Source organism: Gambusia affinis, linkage group LG18 (assembly GCF_019740435.1).
Source record: "Gambusia affinis linkage group LG18, SWU_Gaff_1.0, whole genome shotgun sequence".
Classification (NCBI taxonomy): Eukaryota; Metazoa; Chordata; class Actinopteri; order Cyprinodontiformes; family Poeciliidae; genus Gambusia; species Gambusia affinis.
Window position 1 is genome coordinate 923,104 of NC_057885.1, and position 24,230 is coordinate 947,333.

Sequence of the window (24,230 nt, forward strand, 5' to 3'; positions counted from 1 at the left end):
CCATTCAGAGAAGAGATTGTTGACTTAAATAAATATATTGTTGCTAGAGATACATCTGGAAACATACTTTACAACTTTAAAGTTAAAAAAACAGCAGTTCTGCAGCAAATCATGATGGCAGTAATCACTGAGGTGACTATTTCAGACTGCTTTGTATTCTAAATGTATCTAATTGTATTCTGCTATGTATTCTAAATGTATCGAAAGTAGGGCACGCTTTGTTTTCATGCCCAACAACGACAAAGAAAATATTAAAGCAAGTTCCATATATTTCAACACTATGTGGGAACTCCGTTAGTTCAGACTGTATTAAAGCATAAAGATAATTTAATAATAACATCTCCACCTTAATTGAATGGTATGCCATCTTGTCTTTCCCATTTTTTAAAAAGGCACGAGTTACATTTATATAGATCTCAGACTAAAATAAATGTGCACAGATTTTCTAGAAAAACCTTATTTTAGTACATAATCTGTTTTTTGGACCCTGTGTTCAAAAATCTGCTTTTAAAACATATAAAATAACTTCCTCACGTGTACCCACGTCTAGCTTAATTTACTTTCATGCTTCCATTTGCTTGCTAAATAAAAGCTAACTAAATTTAAATCAATCTTGCTTTACCAATTATCTGTCAGAGATGTAAAGAGATGTAACAGGTGGATCTTTCATGTCCAAACCCAGCTTTTATTACTCAGCCTGCTTCACCCCTACCTCCCTAACCCTTGCCCACCCCCTCCCACAAAACAGAGCGCCAGCTGGCTTTTTACTCACCAGCGCTTCAATGACAAACACACACTTTGGTTCAGCAAACCACTGTTATTTTTAAAATATCCCAACTTACCACAAAAGGACAGAGTTAAACATAGGCAAAATGGCAGTCATATGTTTTTCTCTTACTACAAAGAAAGCATTAAAGCATCACAATTTCATTACTTTCATGCTTTAACTAAAACCTGTACAGAAAAAAAACGTATTGGCTTACCTGTTTAAGGTTTCAAAAAGTTCCAATAAACCCCAGAATTTATGCGCACTCCTTGAAATAACTTCTTTAGTTTACGAAACTAATGCCAGACGTCCATGTTTTCTTTCGATTTATTTCTTTTTACACTATTTACAACATTGTCCTGCCGTGATTCAGGGGTCCATATGGCTACTCGCAGTAGCACCTCCTTCCTCGTGAAAATCACAAAGCGTCTTTCATTGTAACCATGACAGCGTAACGTCTCTCGAACACGTGACGCTTCCCTTTGGCCAATAACCATGGCTGTCACATTCAATATTCAAACGAGTGGAGTGACGCTATTGGCTGACACAAGCGGCAGTTGAAAATGTTTATTTTGCTCTAAATTTGATCACATTTTAAAACACAGAATGTATTTCGGCGTCATTTCTATCAGAACTTAAAAACGTAGTAAAACTTACTCTGAATTCAAACCTCAGTAAACGTAGCGACGGAGTATATTTCTATAAAGTTCACAATAGAGAAATAAGGGTAAGTTCTATTCCTAATTAAAAAATAAATAAAAGCATACGTGTTACCTGGATGTTTTGTAATCCTGTCGCATTTACTTTTTACGTTAGTAGTCCCAGCTTTGCTCTACACTAACACCACAACTGTTGTGAAAATAATACCTAAGTGGTCAAAGGGCTTCAACGGTTGCACACATTATTTTTCTACACATGTGCAGTGCAGCTTACACTCCCACATGTAAAAAAGGGAGGAACGGTGCTTAGTTCAACAAATGTCAGGTGATATCAGAGTTATCAGCCAACCAGACCTGTTGTTATGCTTTGCTCCATTCATTATAATGTGTGTGGTCGGGCACATATATCATAGTTTGTGGAAGTAAGCAAAATAAACTAGAAAATAATCTCACGTCACCTTCTCCCCTTCACAATAAGAGTATACATTCGGGTGTGAAATATATACATTGTATCCACCACAAGCTCTCTTTTAGAGTAAAATCACTGCTGCTTTTTAAGTAATACAGACCTAATGTACTCTGAAGAATAAACTAAAACTGGGGTGCATTACAAAGGATCACTAAGCATGTCATCTTTCACACTTCAAATCCAACAGCTAGAAAGTTTTTCAAGTGTTTGAAACTCTGGCAGGAGTTTCTTGAACAACAGCTGGATATTCTGAATGTCTTTCCCAAGATTCAAACTTTGTTTTACTTTTATTTTTTTTCCCTTTTACTAAGTTTTGGAATCCCTAATTATAAGCAATACAATTTAGTACAGCAATATGATCCTTTTTTTTTTTTAATACTTGGAAAAAAAAACTTTAATTTGAAGTAATTTGTAAAAAATTTTTAAAAATCCATAATTATTTTTCACAAAAGCTCTAGCAGCATTAATGTTTTATATTAAACAAATAAAATGAAACAATGTATGTATGCTCTTTTAGGTTGACCAGAGTGTCTGGTTTTGCATAGTGTGGTAAGCAATAATTTAGTTTTTCTTTCTCTCTGGAGGTTCTTCACAACTGAAAAGACAAGCAAACGTGCAAATTAAAGTAAAGCTGCTATTATGACAACACATAGGTTCTTTTGCAATCCAGGTTTGGGGTCAGCATGAAAAGGCAGTTGCTTCTGTCACAAATTCAACCAAACCCAATAATACCTGGCTAGAATGACATTTAATAATGGAGTAGGGCCTTTTATGTGTAGGGTACTATTTTACACGGTGAACCACTGCGAACATGTAAAATGTTTTAGGAGACAATTGAGTGTTGTACCAGTGGCAAAGGGGGATTCTAAGTGTTAACACCACAAGAATAACACCGGTGACACAGTACCAGTCAATTTGGCATAACTTGTCGACTTGCACAGCAGTCTTTTAAATCTAAAGACACTGGACAAATGTTGAACAAAACATTGCACACTGAATATTCTTCTGGAAACATTTAGGTGCAAGAATAAAACAGTGAAAAAGCAGCCAAAAGAGACACAGACCTTTTTGGGGAAGTACTCAGTTTAAACTAAAAACGTTTGACTTACTGAAGAAAAGGATAGGACTGAGACTGCTTGAGAGGTTAGCACAGTCTGTAACCGAAATGACGTTATACATGAGTATAATTCATTTACTTTTATATGAATCAATGAAAAATGTCATGTTTAGCAGTTCCTTTCAAAGCAAAAGAGAAAAAATGGACAAAAATAGAAAAAAATTGACTTAGAAGACTTTTTGAATAAGCAGCACCATGAAAGCTTTAATCAAACAAAACACCTCTGCTACACTCACAGCGATCTGAGTGAGGCTCAGCTGTGTAATGCTGAGGCATCAAGGCTAACTGTAATTATATCTAATTTGATGTTGGCAAGGAGGAATTTCCCACCGCAATCACATTTTCAAAAGATTTCAAGACAAATCTTGACACCAGAAAAGACTTTGTGTTGGCTCTTCTTTTCCCAAAGCGCTTCTTTCAATATTAGAGAATTCGATTTCTGCCTCATGATGTTGCAAATTAGCTTGTGTCGCTAGAGGACAATCCTGATATGTAATTACAAAGGCACAACGAACAAAAAGGCACGATTTCAAAAGATTGTTTGTAGCTATTTTAATTGGATACTTGGCATGTAACTGAGAAATATTTTACACAACTAGTTCTAAGCTAAAAAAGACTACATTGTAACCCAACACACAGTGGATGCTAAAATTTAAACAATGTCCTTTAAGTTCTTTTAATTACTGTTTTCAGGCACCCCCACAGAGTTTGTGAAAGTACATTTTTTTGGTAGTCCTTATCTGTGGTGTGATAACAGTTCTTGTCTAATTTGTATGCAATAATGCAGTTGAGAGGCGAAATGAAAGAACCTGCTTTTCCTATGAGCGTTGGGAGATTCCATGATTTATTTATTTTTTCCACGCTTCACGGTTTCCCTGGATCTTTTGCCCCGCTCTGACTCCACACCGCTGACGTTGAGCTGGGGAGCTGTATCATTTTCTCCAGGAGGTTCATCATCCTCTCCTGCAGCTGCAGACACTGGACCTGCAGGAGGTTCTGTTGGTGCATGGATCGGCGGAGCTCCCTGCACGTCTCCTCTATCGCCTGGCTGGACTTCTTGTGCTGCTGGAGCATGGCCTGCATGACCTGCAGCTTCTTCCTCTTCAGGGACAGGTACTTTTTGGCACGTCTCTTCCTGGCTGAGACCGGGTGGGAGCTGAGGAGCGGAGAGGAACATCTATAAAGGTTTACAACGATTTTAGATTGGGATTAGGTTTGGAAGAAAGAATACCTATCACGAATATAGCGTGTTTTAAAAAAAAAAAACAGACTAGTGACAAAAAATGGAAAAAGTATCATCCCTGAGAGATTTGTCACACTTAGGTTTATTATCTGTTGTTAGTCCAATTAATAATGTTTGCCTATGTGAGCTAAAAAGTATCCTCACATTTAAAAATGGAATCCCTCTTACTGTAAAACCAGTTCAAAAAACTTTTGGTTTCAGTTCATTTTGTCTCAGCCTTGTGCAAAATAAAATGCAATGCAGAATTGATTAATGTCTCAAAATTTGGCAGTCGCCAGGAGCAGCACTGTTTGCATGTCATGAGATGCTTATTAAATGTGTGATTGTTTTGCTTGGTTTTGGCTATAAACAGCCGTTTGTGGTGCAGCAGATCACCAAAACGTTCTAATACTGATGATTAAAAACGAGCAGGCAGCTGTCATGGTCCAGTGTTTCATTACTGTCGACGTTCTTGCATTGTTCTGCTGTGGGGCGCTTTATATGATTAAAAAGCCAATTTAATTTTGGGTTTAGTTGGGTGTAGGTTCACCACTAGCCTTTAAAAAGGCATTTATTTAATATGTGTTTTACTTAACTTTGCTTGATTATTTTTTTATCTCTATTTTTTTCTTATTTCTTACATAGATAATTTTAGAAGGAATTACACAATCCATTTATACCTTACTATTTCATCTGTAATTTAGCTATTCTCTGTTGTAGTTAATATTTTATCATTTATTTGTCTGTAATGTTACTTATATTTTATTTGGCTTTTATCTCAAATATCTTGATCTTTGGCTTCCTAGATGTACTGTGTTTTTTCCTTAATTAATTCATTACTAAATCAAACAACTCGATTAAAGAAAAAACAGAAGGAAAAAAATAACATTTTCTCTCTAAAAATGGGAGGCTAAAATTGAGTGTAAAAGCAGCTAAAGTTTAAAAACTATGAGCTCATCACCAGAGGACAAATGATCAAAAATAATAGTGGAACCATACAAGAAACTATTATACAGTTACATATAAGAGGAGTTGCAGTGCCAATAAAGGGTATGTACTACTATTTTTATTATTTATTTTTCAAAAATTAATACTCCTTTTGCATTGTTTTGTCTAAATTGAGATATGCCTGCCTCACTTTCTGTCAGAATCATTTTAAATCTAAGTCTGCCAGAGGTATGAAAAAAAACATAAATAGATATAGTTATTTCAGTTATTCTAAGTCCTAATGTGTATTTTTCTCAAGTGTGGCGTTCAAAATAAACCCAAACAACATAACATAATAGTAAGGCAACAAATATGGAATATATGTAACAAACAATTGCCAGCAGCATAGTTGAAAGAGCCTAAAATGTGTTGCGTTGCCTTAAGATAAAACAGCATACTTGTACATGGGTGTTTGGTTTTCCTGTTACCTGGAGCCCAGCATGTGCTCGCTGTCTGAACTCAAAGAGTCCAGCTCTTGTTTTATCTCCATCTCATCTGAGGAGCCAGTGTACTCTGGCAGGAATCCAATCACGCCCTCCTCCGACTGGGACAAGGGGTTGTCTGTGGACTGGGAAGAAGTGGAGGGACCGGCGGCCGAGGCCTGAAACTCCAGCGAGGTCACCCTGCCGTTCTCCAGCGGCTTGGAGAGGATCTTCTCGATGGCCTTGTAGTAAGGCCAGTCCGGCGTCTCCCCCGATTCGTTGGCTGTGGCCTTCAGTCGCCTGTAAGAACAAAGAAAGCGGAAGGATTATTACTTTTTTTGTTTTACTAGTCGTGCAACATCTGGACCTGTGGAGTCACAGCTGCTGGACATGGAGCACTTGCCTGAACTGGAAGGACATGTTAGTGATTTTCATCTTGATCTCCTCTTTGAAGCGCTGCTCTCCTGTGAGCTGGAAAAACCTCTGGGACATCTTCTCGTAAACCTTGGCGTTCCTCTTGCTGGTTTTCAGCTCGTTGTGGAATTCCTCCCAAACGTACAGGAGGGCCTTCATTTCGCCGTCGGTCCAGTTCGGGGCCCGCCTGTGTTTCTCGCTGTGGCCTGGCATCAGGTAGCTGAAACTATCGTCCACTGCCATTTTGGAGTTGGCTTCGTCTTCTCTATGTCTCTCTTTTGGCCTGTGCTGGCTATGGGTTTCTCTCTTCTTTTTTTCTTTTCTTTTTTTGCAAAGATAGGAGCTTTAGAGCTTGAATTTGAAAGTCTTTTTACTGTTATAAGGGCTGGGTTGAGTCTGCAGGGAAGGAGGGATACATGTGAGAGAGCATGCACAGCCACAGCCGTCCTGCCTGCCTCTGCCCTTCCCCCTAGCCTAGCTGAAAGAGGACTCAAAATGGGGCCTAAGGCAGGAGAGAAATCCGGTTAAAAGCTTTTAATACTGTGTGATGTCACCGTGACATCAAGTTGCCTTGGCAACGGTGAGAGAGGGCCTTTTTATCCTCCAAGCCCCCTCCCCCTCTCTTTGCTAGCCACTCCCATCCGCTCTCTCTTTTGCCCTCCATTCTGCTCCACTGGCAGCACAAAAAGCTTTTAGCTGAAAGGCAGCAGTGTGAGCACACCAGATTGCTGACACTCTTGAAATATGAGCCTCAGGGGAAGGAAGGGGAGGGGTGGAAAAAGGAGCAAAAAAGACTAGCGGCCACGAATGTGTGTTTCCTTGGCAACAGGGCAATGGATTTGGTAGTCAGCCAACACGCTGCTCCATTTAAAAGCTTTTAATAATAGACAAACCGTTTTGAGGAGCTGCGGGGAGGGCGGATTTGCTGCATCTGGATTTATGCAGAAAGACGAAGCAGACAACAGTTTAGATCCTCACAAAAAGAAAAGGGGAAAAAAAAGAAAGAAAAAAAGCAAGTCGTGTCATTGGGAAATGTGTGAATCTCCGAAGGCTGGAATTTCCAGGGAGGCAAAAATGGCAACATGTGGTGATCAACTGCAGAGGAGTACAGCCTGCTGTCCTTTGTAATCAGCTTTCTTTGCACAGCCGTGGGTGGTGGACAATAGCGCCCTGCAGGAGGGGTTTGTCTGACCAGTTGAGAACCCCCTTCCCCCTGCCTAGAGGTTTCTGCAAATCCTCGCATACCTTAATCTATTCTTTCGTAATGCATTTCTTTCTCTCTTCGCAGTTCCTCTCGTTTCTTCCTCTACTTCATGTTGAAATAAGCACCAATGTATAATTTTTCTGCAGCTATTTTCCCCTTCCTCTTTTCCCCCACTAAACCATAAAAGAGCGGGGACAGAGCGATGCAGCAGTGGAAGTCATCCGTTATCACTTCATCTACATTAGTGCCACTAGTTGCTGTTGGTCCGGCTTAACCAAGGAGCGGCTCGATTAGATCCTTAACCCATCTGCTTCTCTTTAACCCAGCAGGCGGCCTGGTGCATTTTTTTAACTCCTCCACATACTGAAGCATCACACCTGCCACTTAAAGCAAAGCTCTGTCGCTGCAGAAATGAAGGAAAAATGGAAAGTTGATCTGAAATGTTTTCAGTGTGAAACATCTGGATCATCATTAAAGCGACAACATTTCTAGAACTGGTGCTGAAGCGGCCTATGTGTGTTGAAGTGCTTACAGTTTTTGTCACATTTCATCCCATGACTGTTTCTTCTCCAAAACTGACTCTTCTCGAAGGGACCTTTATAATTGTGTTTAGTTGCTTCTGTAAATTCCTCATTCATTAAGGTGGAAGTAATCCCGCCAGCTAATCCAGAAACCAGACTAATCTGCAGATAAACTGCTCATCCTGAGAGGAAGAAGTCAGTATTGTGAATGATCTACATAATCTAGCCATTTGCTGTACAAGGCACACAAGCTTTAAAATTTTCATACACAGCAACTAATTTAGCAGGGACTACTACATTTTTGTTAGTTTTTTAAAATATATATATATATATAAATTAAGAATGATAAAATGTGAAAATTCTCATCCTAAAAAAGTCAAGGAATGATCTTGCAAAGTAAATTTAAATTAATTTCTGATGGCTTAGTCGGGTAAGCTTTTTGGATCTTCTCATAACCAACCATAATCAGCTTTATCATTAGCAATTGTCCCATTCTCTTTGCACTCAGATCTTCCAGAAACACAACAAGAATCCCTACTGAAGTCAGAATATTTCTGAGCTCTCTGAACAACCCCAAATGTTGTGTCCAGTAAAGGTGCCATGCGAAGAGAATGCATATAAACTAATATAAAACTATTTGCTAATATTTCTCACGGTTTGTAACTTATTACACCAGTGTTCAAGAGTAGTGCTTAAACATATTTAACATGTTCTTTTTGTTTGCTTTGATGCATAAAATTGAGAGAAATACATTATGCCTTTTTGTTGGCATAATAAAAGGGCATCTAGTATTTTCTGAAGAACAAAGCACTAGATGGGTTCTATAGAAAATAATCTGTAATGCTGTGGTCTTGTCTCTCTTTCATAGATGAGTCTAAGATTAATGTTTTGTAAATAAACACTACAGGTGTGTTTTGGCTTAATGAATACCATGTAAAAAGACCTAATCCCCATGGTTAGGCACAATGGAGGATCTATGATGCCATTGCTCTTCCAAAGACTAATGGAATCTTGTTATAGTATCAGGACATTTTAAATAGAAATCTGCAAACCTTTGCCCGAATATTCAAAATGGGTCATCACAGGGTGAAGAACCAAAGCAAAGGGGAAAATAAATAAATAAATCAAAGAAATGGGTTACATACAAAATCAACTTTCTTCCATGAGTATCTAGTACTTCCATTCTGGAAGTGTTTACAGAAAATGAAGGTAAACAACGTCAGGCTTCAGTTTGCTCTCTTAGAAAACAGTTTAATTCAAATCTGCACATAAAACACATACTTACATAAAGTATTATAAAGTATAAATGTTGACCCACATTAGTGTAACCCAACACACCTCCAACATACCTCACAGTAAAACAGTCCACTTAATGCAAACTGACTTTGGCCAAAACTGAATCCACTTCATGATAGTCGTTTTGCACCTTCTTATGATAAAAAGTGAACATGACAAAAAAATAATACACATTGACCACATTCTGTAGTGTGACTAAAGGCTGGTGTCTTTTTGTGTCTTAGACACACAAAAACCAAAAGATGCAAACGATCTTGTTTTCTTCTGATGCTAAGTAGAAAGCTCTGTGCAAATCTGATGGCAGGCAGATGGTTCTAAAATTTAAATCCTAGCTTTTTGGTGAATTTGCTCCTCCTCGAGGGACTATAATCAATGATTCAAGGCTTTCATCTTTTAGTCCGGAACAATAAAACACAGAATGCTTTTAAAAGCACTCATACTTTGAGCAACAAATGATTAGGGAATGTTCATCTGTGAGCTTATCAAATACAAAATCCTGAAAATGGAGGTTAATGAAGAAAATAAAGTCTTTTGTACACCAGCACGCCGTTGGCCCGAGCCAACAAAACAGTGAAACAACGTATAAAATCAAATGGTAAATAAAATATAAAAACAAGAATTAGTGTAGCCAACATCATATATCAAGTATTTGTAATACATAAGAATACATTTATAAATCAGACCAAAAAAAGGAATGCAGTTCTGAAAAAGTGTCACTAGAGGTCAGCAAATATCCATGCTCAGATATCCTGTTAAACATTTGATTTATCTCAAGTTAAAATGTTTTGCTTTGTTGACTAAGACTGAAAAAACATTTTTAAAAAAACAAAAAAAAAACATTTACCTTCAGTTAAATTCCTCTCTGAGTCCAGCAAAGCAGCAACAGTGGTAAACATGTCAAAAATTACTAAAAAAACAAACAAAAAAACCTCAGTTACATTCTCATCATGCCTCTCTCTTATGAAGCCTCTCAGTAAGAAATGACAGATCAGATTTTTAATCTACTGTGGGCTTATATAAGCTCTGTGGCCTTGATGCGTTTTCAGCATCAGAACAGCAAAAAAATCTGCCTCCGTTGTCAGAAGCTGAAACCATTCCTGCAAAGTTTCTTTGCACAGCTGTTATTTCACAATCGATCTGTTGCATTTGTCAGAAAATAGCTCAGACAACTCCGTCATCAGTCTCATATCAGGTCGTTTGTGCTCCAAACGTCTATCCGCTCAGTCTCTAGTTAGGCACTCCTCCTCGGTGATGCCCTGAGCCCTCAGCTCCTCCAGCACGTTGTCCAGGTGGCCCGGGTCGGGGTACCCATGGCCCGTGAGGTTGGAGCCGAATTCGGTCTTGTGGTGCACCTCGTTCCAGATCACTGTGTCGGACTCGCCGGTTGTGCTGGACGTGCCTACGGAGAAGATGAGCCTGCGGTCCCACGCTACCAGGAGAAGTCTCAGAACCTGAGCAAGGAAATTAAAAGTGAAGTTTGCTCACTGGGTAATTATTGTGCTAGTAAAGTCATAAGGTAGTTTATTTACCTTGCGACCCTTCTCACTGTCGGGGAGATAACAGTGTCTGGGGAAACCACGTGCTGTGAACGGTTTTCCTGGATTTGGGTGCTCAGGGCCCTGAAATACACAACATCCCCAAAATAATAAGCACTAAAATCCCTCTTATACTTATATTTCTGCTTTTCAATTATGTTCAGGCTCTTACCTGAATGCCAGGCGGGATGTTGTAGATTATGCGGATGGTTTTGCAGTCTGGATGTCCCGGCAGTGAGTGGGGGATGACATGGTACTCCATTTTGCCTGGGGGCTGATTGCCCGTTTTGACCCCGTAGATAGTCTTGCAAGTGGGGCACTGCAGGCTGCCGTCCTTGTTGCCGTTGTTGTACATGGCAACAAGACACTGGAGATGATACTGGTGACCACACTGTGCCAGACGGCCCACTGACTCGGCCCGGGAGATCCCACCTACGCCGGGGCCCTTGTAACCCGAAGGTCCTGCCAGGGCCTCCATGCAGATGGTGCAGTCCTGACGAGGAAAGATGAGTCAAGTTTGTATTATGAATCCATCCATCTTTGTCCATTTCATTATTTTTGGAGACACAACGACTCTACAATCACAAATTTCAAGGTATTTTATGAATTCATAACTTTATTCCCTGATTATGCTGCTAGTTTGGTGAAACCTCTGAGGCTCTCAACACACAGCTGTATTGACATAGAGGTCACCCAGGTGAACTTACTACTTGTAGTGTTATATGGCTTCTTAAAGGAATTATTTGCAATAATATTTTTCAGGGTATTCAATGAAAAGGTGGACTCTACTGTTTACAGTTTGAACATGTTTGGCATAGGGGATACAGAGAAAATATATCATCCTCTCTATGGAATATGGTATTGGTTGGATCCTGCTGTAGGGATGTTCATCTTTAGAAGGGATGGGAAGTTAATGAGAAGATATATAGAGCTAAACTCAGGGTACTCCTAAAAACAACTCAACATGTCATTGACTTCAAAATTACTCTAACTGTGGGAAACTTCTATTACCTTTAAAACAATTAAACTACATGAAGTTAGAACAAACCAAAGATACATATTCAACACAAGGCAAACTCACCTCCTCTGGAGGATTTCGGACTTTGTGAAGGTAACGCTTCACCACTTCCTCTGGCGTTTTGCCTGTGAGGAAAATAAAACGATAGACCAGGCTCATTATAGGTTTTGTCAGTCAAAAACAAACACCGCAGCACAAGCCAAGAGGCCCACCTTTCCGAGCTTGCTTCTTTGTGGTTTTGCGGCAGCTCTGGCTCAAGCCAGGCACAGGTTTGATGTCACTCTTGCTAACAGGTGGGGGATGAAGTACCAGCTTAGGAGGGCGTGTGAGGCAGACAGGAAGTCCCGCAGCACTCATCAGGATGCCCGTAATACCTGTGGAGTGTTACAAGGTTATATTTATCCTGCCTTCAAAATTCAGTACCTTGCAGAAGTGGTGAGACGCCTTCAACCTTTTCGTCTGTACGTCTTAATTGTCAGAAGTAGATCATAATTGTGAAATGGTTGGAAAATTAAATATATTTACCATAAAAACTCCAATAATTGTGTAATTAGTTCCCTTGAGTCAATATAGTTTTGGTGTATGTTCCAGATCTGCACATCTAAAGACTGTCTTTCCCGGATAGATTCAACTGAATCCAGCATATTTCACATCTTACCTCTTATTATAATTTGCCTTTACATCTGGACTTAGACAAGGCCACTTTAATACATGAACATATTTTGAGCGAACCCATTCTGTTGCATCTGATCAGAGCTCCTTCTCTATATTTGCTTTGTCCCCTATGTGTTTTATGGCAATCAGCAAACAGAACATCATACAGGTTTCTATTAACAATGCCGTTCCACTTGCCCATCCACTTCATAAATATCCCATTACTATTTTTCTTCATTTAATCAAAGCAGTTTAATGTTTTTGATGAGGCTGTTTGTATATTTTTACCTGCCAAGGCAGGATGCACAGGGCTGGATCCATTGAGGTTCTTTACTGGAACTGTTGGCACTCTGAAACACAAGAAAAAACACAAACTTCTGTTAATCCGCAGACACACAGAAGCCACATGACTGATTGGCCGGGTGAGCTCAGCACAAGGCTGGGCCGTCAGATTCTGATGAGTCACATGTAAACAGGTAGAGCTGCCGCTGACTGCAGCATATGCTCGCTTCCGGTTCAATACGTGCCACCAGGTTAAGAGGCTTTTTGCAGAGTCACGTGAAGACAGGAGCAGATGCTCCTTGTCAGGACGCGACATACTGTCCTATAATTCATCCAGATTTACCACTTCAAACTGCTTATGGCTTAACAGTATGATCAAACCCCTTGGCTGATTGAGATTTTACTAAAAAGGACCTAATATATAAACCATGCGGATTATTTTATATAAGCCAAAAACAAATCATGTGCGTCAACTGAGCAACATTAATCGTCGGATTAAATGTTTGCCAATCACAGTTATCAATTTTATGCAAGACGAACTTTTAAGTTAAAAAAAACTCAATCGCCAGCTTTGATTTGTGTTTAATTTACATCCTAAACAATCAACATAAGCGTCTCTTTCATTGCGTCTGCTCCAACATGAGGTGAAAAATCCACACAAATCTGCAAAGTGTCACACAGTCTGAGAGGAACACCAGCTGCCCTGTCTGAGGTGTGTACTTACGGTCTGCCATGTTTAATAACAGTCATCTTAGCTTCTTAGCTTCAATGCACCAAAGAGTCGAGATGTTCCAGCAACAAAATCCACTCGTGGGACTGTTTTTCTTTCTTTAACGCAGCACGTAAACCACCTCTGTCTCTGCTGCGCTCTTCCTCCGCTTGTGTGCTACCGCCTTACTTCTTCTCCCTGCTTTTATAGGGCTAAGCCACCTGTTCCCATCTGTTGATTGAACTCCATCTAGAGGCCAACGATTGGCAGCGGGGGGGGGGATTACCTGTGAATTATCACGTCACTCTGCCAGGCGGCCGAACGGCTGGCAGGTAGAAGCTCAAGCAACAGCACTCACCATCAACATCAACACGGATGTAGATATATTTACCACTATAAATGAAGACTGAATGTGAAATATTTCTGGGGCTCGTAGATATTAGACTGTAATCATAAAATGAGTAGTATTTACCTCAATTTCTGTAGCTTTTTCTTCAGGTGTAATAAGTTATGCTTCCAGCTGTCCTATATAGTTTTATGCAATGTGTCAAAAACAAACACTTGCTAGAGAAAATATGCATTTTGATTTTGATTAAACGTTAGAAATGTTTAAAAAAATTCTTAATTTATGTGCATAAATTAATCATAGGTATGAAAGTCAAATTGTTATGTTTTTGATTGTTTTTATTGACTCATTTGAGTTTTTCCAGAGAGGATTGATCATAAAGCATAAAACAGGAATGACCTTTGAACCTGGAATTGGAAGGTCAACTTTCCAAACATAATCAAAGTTATATATACTGTACAGCATATTTGGTTTGCACATTTCACTCAGCCCTATACTTTTCGTAACCATCAACATGCTTCTGACATAACTCATGGACATTTTATCACTCTTCACATCAAAAAATACTAGAGACTAATTTTAAAACCGTTGATTTCAAAGCACAGAACTGGTTTCCAAGCAGGTCCAAACGGATCTGAGTCTGAAAAGAATAGAATTATTCCTAAACTGGTGTGTTTGAGATCCTTGTTCCTGGACTGGAAGAATACTTTCAAAATATGGCTTCATCCAATTAACTGATGTAACATTGAGTTGGGGAAAAAAACTTCTTGTGCTGTCCAGTTCTAGTATAAGTCAATCTGATTACACACTGTCACGGAGCACTGTTTACCAACAAGACGTCTATTGGCTTCTTCAGTTTGTGCCCCTTCCTTATGTTACCCAGAAAGCACATTTTCGTGCCAGGCAGGAAGATGTGAGATATGATCGGAACATTAAAAGAACAGTCGAGAAAATCAGAAAAAGGAAAGGGAGATAAAAATAGGTGGAAAAGCATGTCACCTAGTCACGTTTGCTTTGATCCTGAACTAATCTTGTAGCATTAAGGCAGCCTCCATCTGCAGGAGTGGAGGATGGTAATACACAAGATGCCATATGTGGCAGCAGATGCTTTTACAGATGCAAAGCTCATAGCTCAAATTGGAGAGATAAACTCTGGCAGTAGGAGCAGAACGACCAATGAGGGACAAACGATGGACGAACGTCAGATCCGACGTAACAAGAGAGTAAAAGTGTGTGCAACAGGTGCAACAGAAGCAACTTTCGTCACTGTGATAATCTGTGACGCTGGAGAGCCCCCCAGCCCCCAGACTTAAACGATTCACTTACAGACCATCTGTTTCATTTCACTGCAGTACTGCCTCCACCAAACCACATTTAAAACGGAGTTCATTTTTAGCTGCTATCTTTTACCATACATTCAATGCTAATTCATAAATTTAATCAAGATCTTCTTCAGCTCATTTGCTCAAATTAACTCCAAGCAATGCAAGCAAGGGCAACCACAGACATAACAGACAGATAGAAGAGATGTGCTCACATTTTGAAATCAAAATGTGATTTATGGAATGAGTTTAGTATGTAAAATAGCAAAAAAACAACCTCAGCGCTACATTTTGTTGTCTGTTAAAAGATAACTGATTTCTATAATCGATGTGCCATCAATTTCTTGAGAAAGGAGAAGATGGTATTTTTGGTTCAGAATCTCCTTAAATCAGGTTAACAATGAGCACCTGAAATACGTGTATATTGCCTTTAATTTCGATAATCTTTCATGAACTGCTTAATTTCTGTATATGTGCAGCCTAGAAGTGACAAGATAAGAAGCCACGTAAAACCAGCTTCGAATGCAGACGACACTTTGACAATGGGATACGCTGAAAAACTTCAATTTTCACAAGTTCACTGTATTTGCAGAACAATTATTTTGTATTTTTTTTCTATTGACTATAAAGCAAAATACAATGGAACTTGAAAGCTATGTTTCATTGTGTTCAAGTCAACAGCATTATTTTAGTTATGTCTCTGTTGTGAAACAGAGACATAACTAAAATAATTTTCTTTCGCTTAGTCATTGGTGTTACTTTTCTATATTTGAGCCCTGTGACCCACATTGCTTCACTTTGTAAGATTCATGCCTAAGGAGGATGGGTGTGCTTCTCAGTCCAAAAAGGAAATCTCCATATATGCTATATTTTAGTTTATCTTATGTACATTTTTGAGTTTTTATTTGTATTTGTTAGCATAACAACAAATCAATTTAATCTCTTGATTTAATCGGAATAAAATGATGGGAATATTGAGAGGGTTGTACTATTACTAAAGAATAAACTTAAATATGTTCCAACATCCAACAATCCGTATTCCCATCAACATTGACAACAGCTACGGCTTAGAAATGACACAAACTATGGATTTAAAGAGTAAAACTTCACCATCTAAGGCTCTACAAATAGAGAAGTAGGAGCGGTGAGCGCTGAAGACTGGAGTGATGGGATCACCCTTTATCTGTGACGTTCCACCGGGTTTTACCGCAGCAGCAGGTTCGGCCATCTGCTGCGAAGACGAACACTTTCACCTGCAATGTGTAAAGTCGCAGGCCACAACACAGTGACACAAAATTCACAGATAATCTGAGGTAAAAATATTAAGATGCATGTTTTTTTTTTTTTTTTTTTGTATTTAACCGCTCTGTGGCTGTGGAAGCGGTGTGTCATCAGGGATGTTTTGGGTAATACCAGGATTTATGGAAGTTGGGTCACTGTGCGCCCTGCACAGTTGGATTTGGTCACATGGAAATGAGGTAGTGTCTTGTTCATGATCGCAGCTGAGGCAGCTTCTTCGCAGAAACCCACGAGCAGAAAACATGGATCTGAATAATGCCGAATGAAATTGGATATTTTATTCGTTGCCCTCCATTTTCATTTAATTTGGCAGCTGTACATTATTTATAAATATTTTCTAGTAAAAGACAACATTTGGTTGTATTTAAAAACAGATTACATGGAGGTAATAGAAATGTCAACATATATAACCCAAACAGCAGGAGCCTGAAACAGGGTAATTGATTTAAAACAGTAACAATAAAGTGAGACAACTAACCAGCGCCCCCTGGCTTTGGCACTTGGTGGTAGCGGCATCATTCACTTTACACTTGAAAATCACCTTATTACAAAGATGTCGGGTTATTTCCTTTTTCACAGTCACACTGTGAAAAAGGGACAATAAATTAGATATCCTATTTTTTAAAATTACATCTGTTCCCAACTCAAATTTTCTAAGTTTTAAATTCCTTTTTAAAATTTTACACACAGAAGTTCACTATGAATTTATGACCAATATTTCCACAGTGGTCAGGCTTTAAATATGATAGTTATAAACATCACAGACTATGGATGGATAGATTGGTGGATGGATGACACAACGTTTTTTTTCAAACTGTTCTTTCCCATACTTCCATATTCAAAACATGGAAAACAGGTGGAAACAGACAAACAGGTCAGAACTCTGTTTGTCATTGTTTACCTTCGACATGAACTGCAGAACCACATCCATTCTTTAACAATATAACTCAACACACTGCTTTTCTATGGATTTATGTTTGTTGCTCAGCGCAGCTTTCTTCACAACTCTACTTTACTGTTATGTAATAATACTTTATAACATAATACAACTGTTATGTAAAGTGAACTGTTGTCAAGGGATAAAGCAGACAAATAATAATCAATAATACTGGACTGTAGGAATGCCCTTTGCACACTGACTGGGAGTAGATTCAGAACTTTAGCAGTGTTAAGTTTTTGGACATAAATCAAGTCTATAGGTCCAAAACATTTTTGTTTACTGGTGTAAAATGGTAGGGAAAGTGGAGTAAATAGTGATTCTTGACCCACAGCCAAGCCAAGCCCAGGCACATTGAAATAAATACAACTCAAACAAAAACATCAAGACATACCTAAATCACTCCTTTTATATTTAACTGAAAACTTATGCTGTACAGAAATATTAGATACACAAAAAATGTTGATCCTGAGAGACACATGAGATGGCCGGACAATTCTGATAAAAAAACAAAACAAAAAAACCCCAAACATTTTAGGCAAATTTTTCAAAATATGGGTAACTATCTACTTGCAAACCTCACCGTAAGCTGGTTTTATATTTAGTGTTTAACCTTTTTATTATCTTTGGTTCTATTGAGTGGTTTCATTATTGAACAATTACAATTGCAAACGAGAGCAAAACAACTGTACGAACTCAGCTCCTTCAATATGAATGGCCATCATTGTTTTCTCCTGGATTTGAACAAGCCTGCTGAACTTTGTCTCAAAATTAAACTCACAAATGCCATTGAGCACCGATGCAAGGTGCTGTGTAAAAAGGACTAATTAATGGGGAATTCCTTTAATTGTAATTTCTCACATGACCTGCTGTTTCTCTGAGCTCCCTCAATTTTTATACACCGACAACTAACATGATGAAACACAATCAACAGAATTTTGCTTTGTGAATACTAATTTAATGCCTATGTTCAATCAATTTTATTCCCTTTTGCATACAGTCTCTTTGTACTGCAATCATTAATCATTAATAGGCATTCTTTTAAAATGCATATCTTCTGCTTACATTTGGCTGCATACAATGATTTTATCAGGAATGTTGAGAAACAGTTTTTTCTTGTTAGAAGCAACTCATTTCACGGGAAACAAAAAAAAAAAAAATCTACTTTTAAATCAGTATTGCTTACTTTTAAAAAACCTATAACACTTTTGGAACTTGTGAAACTTCCCAGTTCATGAGTTTTATAAAAGAACATCCCAGTGAATTTGTAAATGGGATTCAGTGATACAGAAACGATGAGGGTAAATAGTTTAAGTATCCATAACTCGCATTTTCAATTTCCTAATCTGCTGAACAAATCATTTCACCACCCTTATTTTCTCCCAAAGTAGTTTTCTTGAGCATATATTAAAACTGTACCGTCTAAAGAGAGAACATATGCAGCTGAAACCATATATTTACATGCTTTGTATAATGATATAAACAGTAATTTACTACAGGATGCTTTCATGATGTCCAATCAGAAATCAGAGTTGCCTTAAATTACAATGGTAGCTATGCCCAAAGTTCACTCAAATGTTGCAAATTAATCTATCAGAAGCTTCAGCAGCCATGGGTATTCCCAAATTATTTAAAGGTTTAATAATCATGGTGCATGTTAACAAAAATGGCATCAAACCCTCTGGCATTTACCAAATAGAAATAATTTAGGTAATTCTTGCTGACCTAAAACAGAAAATGTTTTGTGTGAACTGATAAAAGACAGTGACAAAAAGGTTATGTGTCTTTTAAACCCCTGAATGTAAAGATCTGATTTTCTGCTGAAATTGTCTTTGTTTTAAGCAAGGACAGAAGTACATTAGCCTTCTTTAAGGCCAGCTGACTGGCAGGGCTCAGTAACAGTAATAGGGAGTTAGCTTTCTTAGCTTCTCACAAGCTAAGAAAATGTTGGTCACTGCAGCACTGTATGTGGCTTCTTGTAAAACGACATTAAATCCAAGAAACAGCAAAGTGGAAAAAGTTGGCCTTTGTAAAACTGCAATATTGGCAACAGATCAACACACCTTGACCTTGACACTGATAGTTAGCCCATGCTACACATGATTCACAAATTTACCAAAACACTTCTACAGTCTAGACTCACTCCTGATAAACAAAATTGGTTTTTGATCCCAAATGAAATGATATTTAATTTACTTAAACTGTATACAATTCTCAGTTAAAGGTATATTGCAATGTTTTAATTTCTTTGCAAATCAAATCAACTTTTTAGGGAACACATCTGCAAAAGGAAGCCAAATTAGCCTTGGGGGAGTAAGACTCAAATATTTTGTCATGAAGAGTCAAATTATGCATGAAAACATACAAAAACACTTAAAACAATCCATCTAACAATAAGTTAAGTACATAGCACAACCTCACTAGAATGCAAGTTTTTCCTACTCACCCGGAGGCAATAAGCGCTCGCGACTGAGCCATGGCGATACGCTGCAGGGCAGGACGACTCAGACCAGCGAGGCTAGACCGCGGCGGCAAGGGGGCCGCACAGGCAGCAGCACCAGATGAAGACACTGGACCGAGAACACGGGCAGAAGGCGACGGCGTGCAGGTGGAGGCAGCAGTTGAGATGAGAGCTGGGGCTGGGTTTTGCTGCGTGGGGGCCGAAAAGGAGACGGAGAGGGTGGAGGAAGCTGAGGTTTGAGGCGGAGGGATGGAGGCCGACATGGGAGCTGTAGAGGGTGGAGGAGGAGGTGGAGGAGGTGGTGGGAGAGGAGGAGGTGGGGGACGAGTTGAGGAGATGGAGAGGGCAGCAGTAGCTGGTCCGAGCAGGGAAAGCGAGTGTGTGAAACTACTTCCATACCCGAAGGTGTTACTGCCAACGCCACCAGCACCAATAACCCCCATCCCTCCTGGAACTCCCATACCAGTTATGTTGTAACCACCAGTCGCCCCAAAACCAGAAGTCCTGTGAGGAGAGAGAGATCTTGATGACAGCGATGGGGGCCGGGGGAGCGTCAGAGAATAAGAACTTCCTGGGATAGGGTAGCTGTTTAATTTGGGACTGGGTGGCTTAGTCTGTGGTGGTCTTCGGCCCAGAGTGTGGGCAGTCGACATTGTTCCTGCTTTGAGACTGAGCACCAACATACACTGTTGACAGGCACAGGGTTGTCCCAAAGAAGTGATTGCTGAAGCGGGTAGTGCCCCGCTTGGGTAAGCGCTCCCATTTCCAATCCCACTGCTGCTCATCCTCATCCCCATGCCTACACCGGAAACATCAACGCCAAGCAGTCCTCCATAGCCGGGCATAGATACAGGTCCCCATGCGTGGTGGGATCTGGGTAAGGGTCCAGACACCAGCGGGTATGCCAGATCGGCACGTCTCTGGATCCGTCGGCAGCGCTGCGTCTGCCCATTGATTTGGGTCATGCTTTCAAAGTCAATCAGGTAGCAAAACCCCAGCGGAGCCAGGTCCAGCCAGGGCTGCTGGCGATCACGAGCTGCCTGGATGGCGATGCCCACTTCTGTGTCGTATGCTGTCCAACTGCCAGCGTCGTTCTCCCACTCCCACAACCAGCCTTGACCTGGTGCTGTGGTGGGATCGTAGAAGCTACGTCGAACAGGTCGAAGGGTACCTGAAGCAAGAATCACACCACAGGTAGTAGAACTGTATCTGTCAGGAAGATAATTTATTACTTGTCACGGATAGATGAACCCTGAACTGTGCTGTATCATATATATATATATTCGTCAAATATTGGTGAAATTGATTGTTATCATCCTTTTTTCCTCACTAGTCTCTGTCTTTTCTATCTTCTGAATGTCAACAATACTCTACCTGAGCTAAGAACTATATCTAGTGAAGGTAGAATGGAAAGTGGAAAGTCCCTATGGCTACACATAATATTTTGAAAGATAACTTGATTCCATGGTACCTACAATGTTTATCCTACCAAATATTGCAGCAAGGTAATATTTTACACTGTCATATTACAGTGACTATTGTCATTTTCTATTGTTAGATTTCACAGCGTTGTACCTTCAACCTTTCTTAACACTTTCCTTCTAAGGAGCCAAACTTCCTTGGAATGTTTTTAAAGTCTTGGTCTTGATCCATAGTTTTCTGAAGGTATTTTGATGTATTTTTTAATTTGTCTTTATATTTTGACACAAAATACAGCCTTTATAGCTGATCATCACCTCATAAAGTTCGACGTGTTCAAGAAACACATACTGAACACATATTGAACAATATGTGGACATTTGGAAAACAAACAAAAAGCAAAATATTATTTGAAGGTTAAATCTTTTACAATTAGGTGAAAATCCACAAAAGGCATTTCATTGGACCTGAATGACGCAACTTCCTCCTAGAGATTCAATAAATTTTCTGTGGGGATGTGTTCACTTGGTTGTAAATACCTGAACTTTCTCAAATTCCTCTCATTTGCATATTGATAGATTCAGCAAGAGAAATGTGATAAAATAACACAAATCCCTCTGAGTATTAATCTTTTTTTTTTATTAAATGCTGAAAAAGTTGTCCAAAGCATTATTTATTATTTTCTCTTCTTTATAAGAATTCCACCCAAATTATTCAAACTAAAGGTAACATGCAGACAGCTCATAACTACTCCACACATCCTCACTTGAAAAGAGTCCATGCAGTGAAGTTATCTCTCCTGACTACTAAACAAACAGCATGCCGTTGTATGACAGGAGGTAAACACAATTTACTGCACTGCTATTTGCACTGAACAAGGAGAGTGTAGCCCTGACTAAAATCAACAAGGATTTCATTTACTTGCTGTGAATCTGGGCAAACGTGTTGCCCCTGGTAACAACGCTGAGTGTTCTGGATTGTGACTAGCTGAAGGCCTTGATTTGTTACAGATGGATGAGCTGGTGAGGTAGAAATGTTTGAAAATACAAAATAGTTCCATCATACGTGTCTGTGAGCCTGCTTTGTTGTTCTGTTCCTATCACAATGTGATCCCAAACAATTTTACAATCTGAATTTAAGATGATTATTGAAGAAATCTGATACAATCAGCAATACATGAATCTTTTACACTGTTTTTGGATTTGCAAACTGCAGTCTGGCTTTTCTGTTTCTTTTTAAGTAATGTCTTCCTTCTCACTGTGTGGCCTTTCAGTCCATGTTGGCACAGAATACATTTCACTGTGGACAATGACGCTGCTCATTTTAGAGCAAATACATCCACAGGCGTTCCTCCACTTAACTCAAATGTGTCAGTTTTCCTATCAGAAGTGCCCAAAGCCACTTCAGATTTTGAAATCATTAATAAATAAATAAATATCTGACATTTTTCTCTCATTACTGTTGCATTTAGCTTCAACATTAGATTCTTTTAGATTTTGTTTACATGGGCCTTTTAAATCTTCACATCTCAGATTCAAATTGTAAATAGTGATGCATGTTGGCAGGAGAGATCTCTTGTAGTGGTCTGTATTATAGTGAATTTGAAGAAGAATGGCTATATGGATACAGAAGAATATTTCTTTATCAAAAATGTGTTTTTCTTTAACTTTTTCTAATCATTATAATGGATTTAACCCCTTGAAATATTTCTGGCTGTGTGTCAAACATACATAAATTAAGTTTGACTCACTTACGAAAAATTAAATACATTAACTTTTCAGAGATATTTTAATGTAGCCAAATGCTAAATGTTTGAAATTAACACAAAGGTGTTATGTAATCCCATTTGAGGCCCATTCTTCAGACAATTTCGTTCCCACATGGGCCCCATATGTTAAAACTAACCGGGTATTTTGAAGAAAATATTAAATAAAAAACAATGTGTGGAGTTAAAACGCTATTTACGAGTGCGGTTATGCAAATCATTTGGAAACAAACCCAACAAGGCATCAAATCATCAGAGGACAAATCCATGCAAGACAATTTCCCCAGAGAACCCAAACAAGAGCGTTACGATGGGAAGAAATAAGAAAAGGCCTTTCGCTTCCATGTCACTGTTCCACCCAAAGTCGCTCTCCTCTGACTCTCACCTGTGTCTTGTCGGAATTGGTGCATGGAATGTAAATCGATGATGTAGGGCGACAGGCGAGAGTCCACTTGGCCGAGGACCACGCTACCACACCGCGGGTCGCTCCGGATGACTGCCTCGATGTGGTGACATACAGCCGGGCTGTACGGCCGCCAGCGTCCGTGCTCGTTCAGCCATTCCCATACCACCACGGCGGATGCTAGTAACATCCTACTCCTGCAGACACAAAACACAAATAAGCGCAATAACAGCTGGGCATAAGAGCGACAATGAACCGCGAGAGGTGTTGGCGGCGGTGGGGGTATTTAAAGACGCCCTGCAGCCGCCTCTACGTGCATCCTTGTGCAAGGCGGCTTTGCATCCATCTTGCAACCTAAATGCGTCCTGTGGATGCGAATATAAGCGCACATTGCGGAATGACAGTCCGTGCAAAGTGTACCTTCCATGTTTGTAGTCTGATGTATGCAGCAATCAGCGGGCCCAGTGTTTTTCCCTGGAAGAGACACAGAGCTTTTCAGGTTCCGAGGAGCCTGCTCGCAGGATGGTTGCATCTTACTCCCTATGCAGATGAGTGACGTCTGCTGAAATCATTTCTTTGGAACAGTCAAGTTTGGGTGAGAGAGGAAGACGCAAACTGAACGCACCAGCCCATATAAATAAACCACAGGTATACTCTGAGTGTGGTTCTGAAAAAGCACGTTTATGTATCGGTAAATCATCCTGATTTTCCACGGCCATTGTCTTCGCCGTTCAGAGGAATTTCAGAACTGTTGAAATATAATTGTGTGGAAACTGAGAACATTTTCTAAATTAATAAGATCGTTTTAATTGTACTAAGGATTTCCTTATTAGTTAAAACCTCCATAAGATAGCTCCGTATAAAATAAATATCGTTTCCTTTACAGAACGCCCAGTATCCAATCAAAATCTAGCAAGAGCCTCTCTGACCAATCAGAAACTGATGTCATATTTATATTGCTTATTAGTTTTTATGTCGCAAAAACAAATTTGTCCGTGTCATA

General features: G+C 39.4%; 3 protein-coding genes across 5 annotated transcripts in view; all 3 read right to left on the bottom strand.

The window, feature by feature from the left end:
• Positions 1 to 1,204, bottom strand: part of LOC122819977 (regulator of G-protein signaling 12-like) — a 47,150-nt gene extending 45,946 nt beyond the window's left edge. Inside the window, exon 1 of the mRNA XM_044097081.1 lies at positions 984 to 1,204. The gene's annotated coding sequence lies outside the window, so the exon portion shown is untranslated. The remainder of the gene's footprint in view (positions 1 to 983) is intronic.
• A 2,342-nt stretch (positions 1,205 to 3,546) lies between these two features.
• msantd1 (Myb/SANT-like DNA-binding domain containing 1) lies at positions 3,547 to 6,605 on the bottom strand. 2 transcript variants are annotated; one of them, XM_044097084.1, is made up of 3 exons: positions 6,046 to 6,605; positions 5,649 to 5,942; positions 3,547 to 4,188 (listed from the first exon to the last, which is right to left on the bottom strand). In XM_044097084.1, the coding sequence occupies exons 1-3, from the start codon at positions 6,297 to 6,299 to the stop codon at positions 3,876 to 3,878; spliced, it is 861 nt and encodes a 286-aa protein (XP_043953019.1). In that variant the 5' UTR covers positions 6,300 to 6,605; the 3' UTR covers positions 3,547 to 3,875. The 2 variants fall into 2 exon arrangements, with proteins under 2 accessions (XP_043953019.1, XP_043953020.1); XM_044097085.1 differs by having other exon boundaries at positions 3,547 to 4,167; positions 6,046 to 6,581.
• Positions 6,606 to 9,006: 2,401 nt separating this feature from the next.
• dtx4a (deltex 4, E3 ubiquitin ligase a) lies at positions 9,007 to 23,832 on the bottom strand. Of its 2 annotated transcripts, XM_044097086.1 has the most exons (9): positions 23,648 to 23,832; positions 23,210 to 23,424; positions 19,626 to 20,811; positions 12,573 to 12,634; positions 11,843 to 12,004; positions 11,694 to 11,755; positions 10,785 to 11,105; positions 10,607 to 10,696; positions 9,007 to 10,528 (listed from the first exon to the last, which is right to left on the bottom strand). In XM_044097086.1, exons 2-9 carry the CDS (start codon positions 23,415 to 23,417, stop codon positions 10,298 to 10,300), a joined length of 2,322 nt encoding a protein of 773 aa, XP_043953021.1. In that variant the 5' UTR covers positions 23,418 to 23,424; positions 23,648 to 23,832; the 3' UTR covers positions 9,007 to 10,297. The 2 variants fall into 2 exon arrangements, with proteins under 2 accessions (XP_043953021.1, XP_043953022.1); XM_044097087.1 differs by lacking the exon at positions 23,648 to 23,832 and having other exon boundaries at positions 9,018 to 10,528; positions 23,210 to 23,616.
• Between the last annotated feature and the right edge of the window lie 398 nt (positions 23,833 to 24,230).

What these genes read in the sequence shown, in the direction of transcription:
- msantd1 (XM_044097084.1), bottom strand. Translation starts at nt 6,299, where the DNA reads ATGGCAGTGGACGATAGTTTCAGCTACCTGATGCCAGGCCACAGCGAG. An exon ending in AACATGTCCTTCCAGTTCAG is followed by an intron (nt 5,943 to 6,045) that starts GCAAGTGCTCCA and finishes TTGTTCTTACAG; the next exon opens with GCGACTGAAGGCCACAGCCA. An exon ending in GAGCACATGCTGGGCTCCAG is followed by an intron (nt 4,189 to 5,648) that starts GTAACAGGAAAA and finishes AAACCTTTATAG; the next exon opens with ATGTTCCTCTCCGCTCCTCA.
- dtx4a (XM_044097086.1), bottom strand. Translation starts at nt 23,417, where the DNA reads ATGTTACTAGCATCCGCCGTGGTGGTATGGGAATGGCTGAACGAGCAC. An exon ending in CGAGCGCTTATTGCCTCCGG is followed by an intron (nt 12,635 to 19,625) that starts GTGAGTAGGAAA and finishes CTTGTGTTTCAG; the next exon opens with AGTGCCAACAGTTCCAGTAA. An exon ending in AAAGAAGCAAGCTCGGAAAG is followed by an intron (nt 11,756 to 11,842) that starts GTGGGCCTCTTG and finishes TTTTCCTCACAG; the next exon opens with GCAAAACGCCAGAGGAAGTG.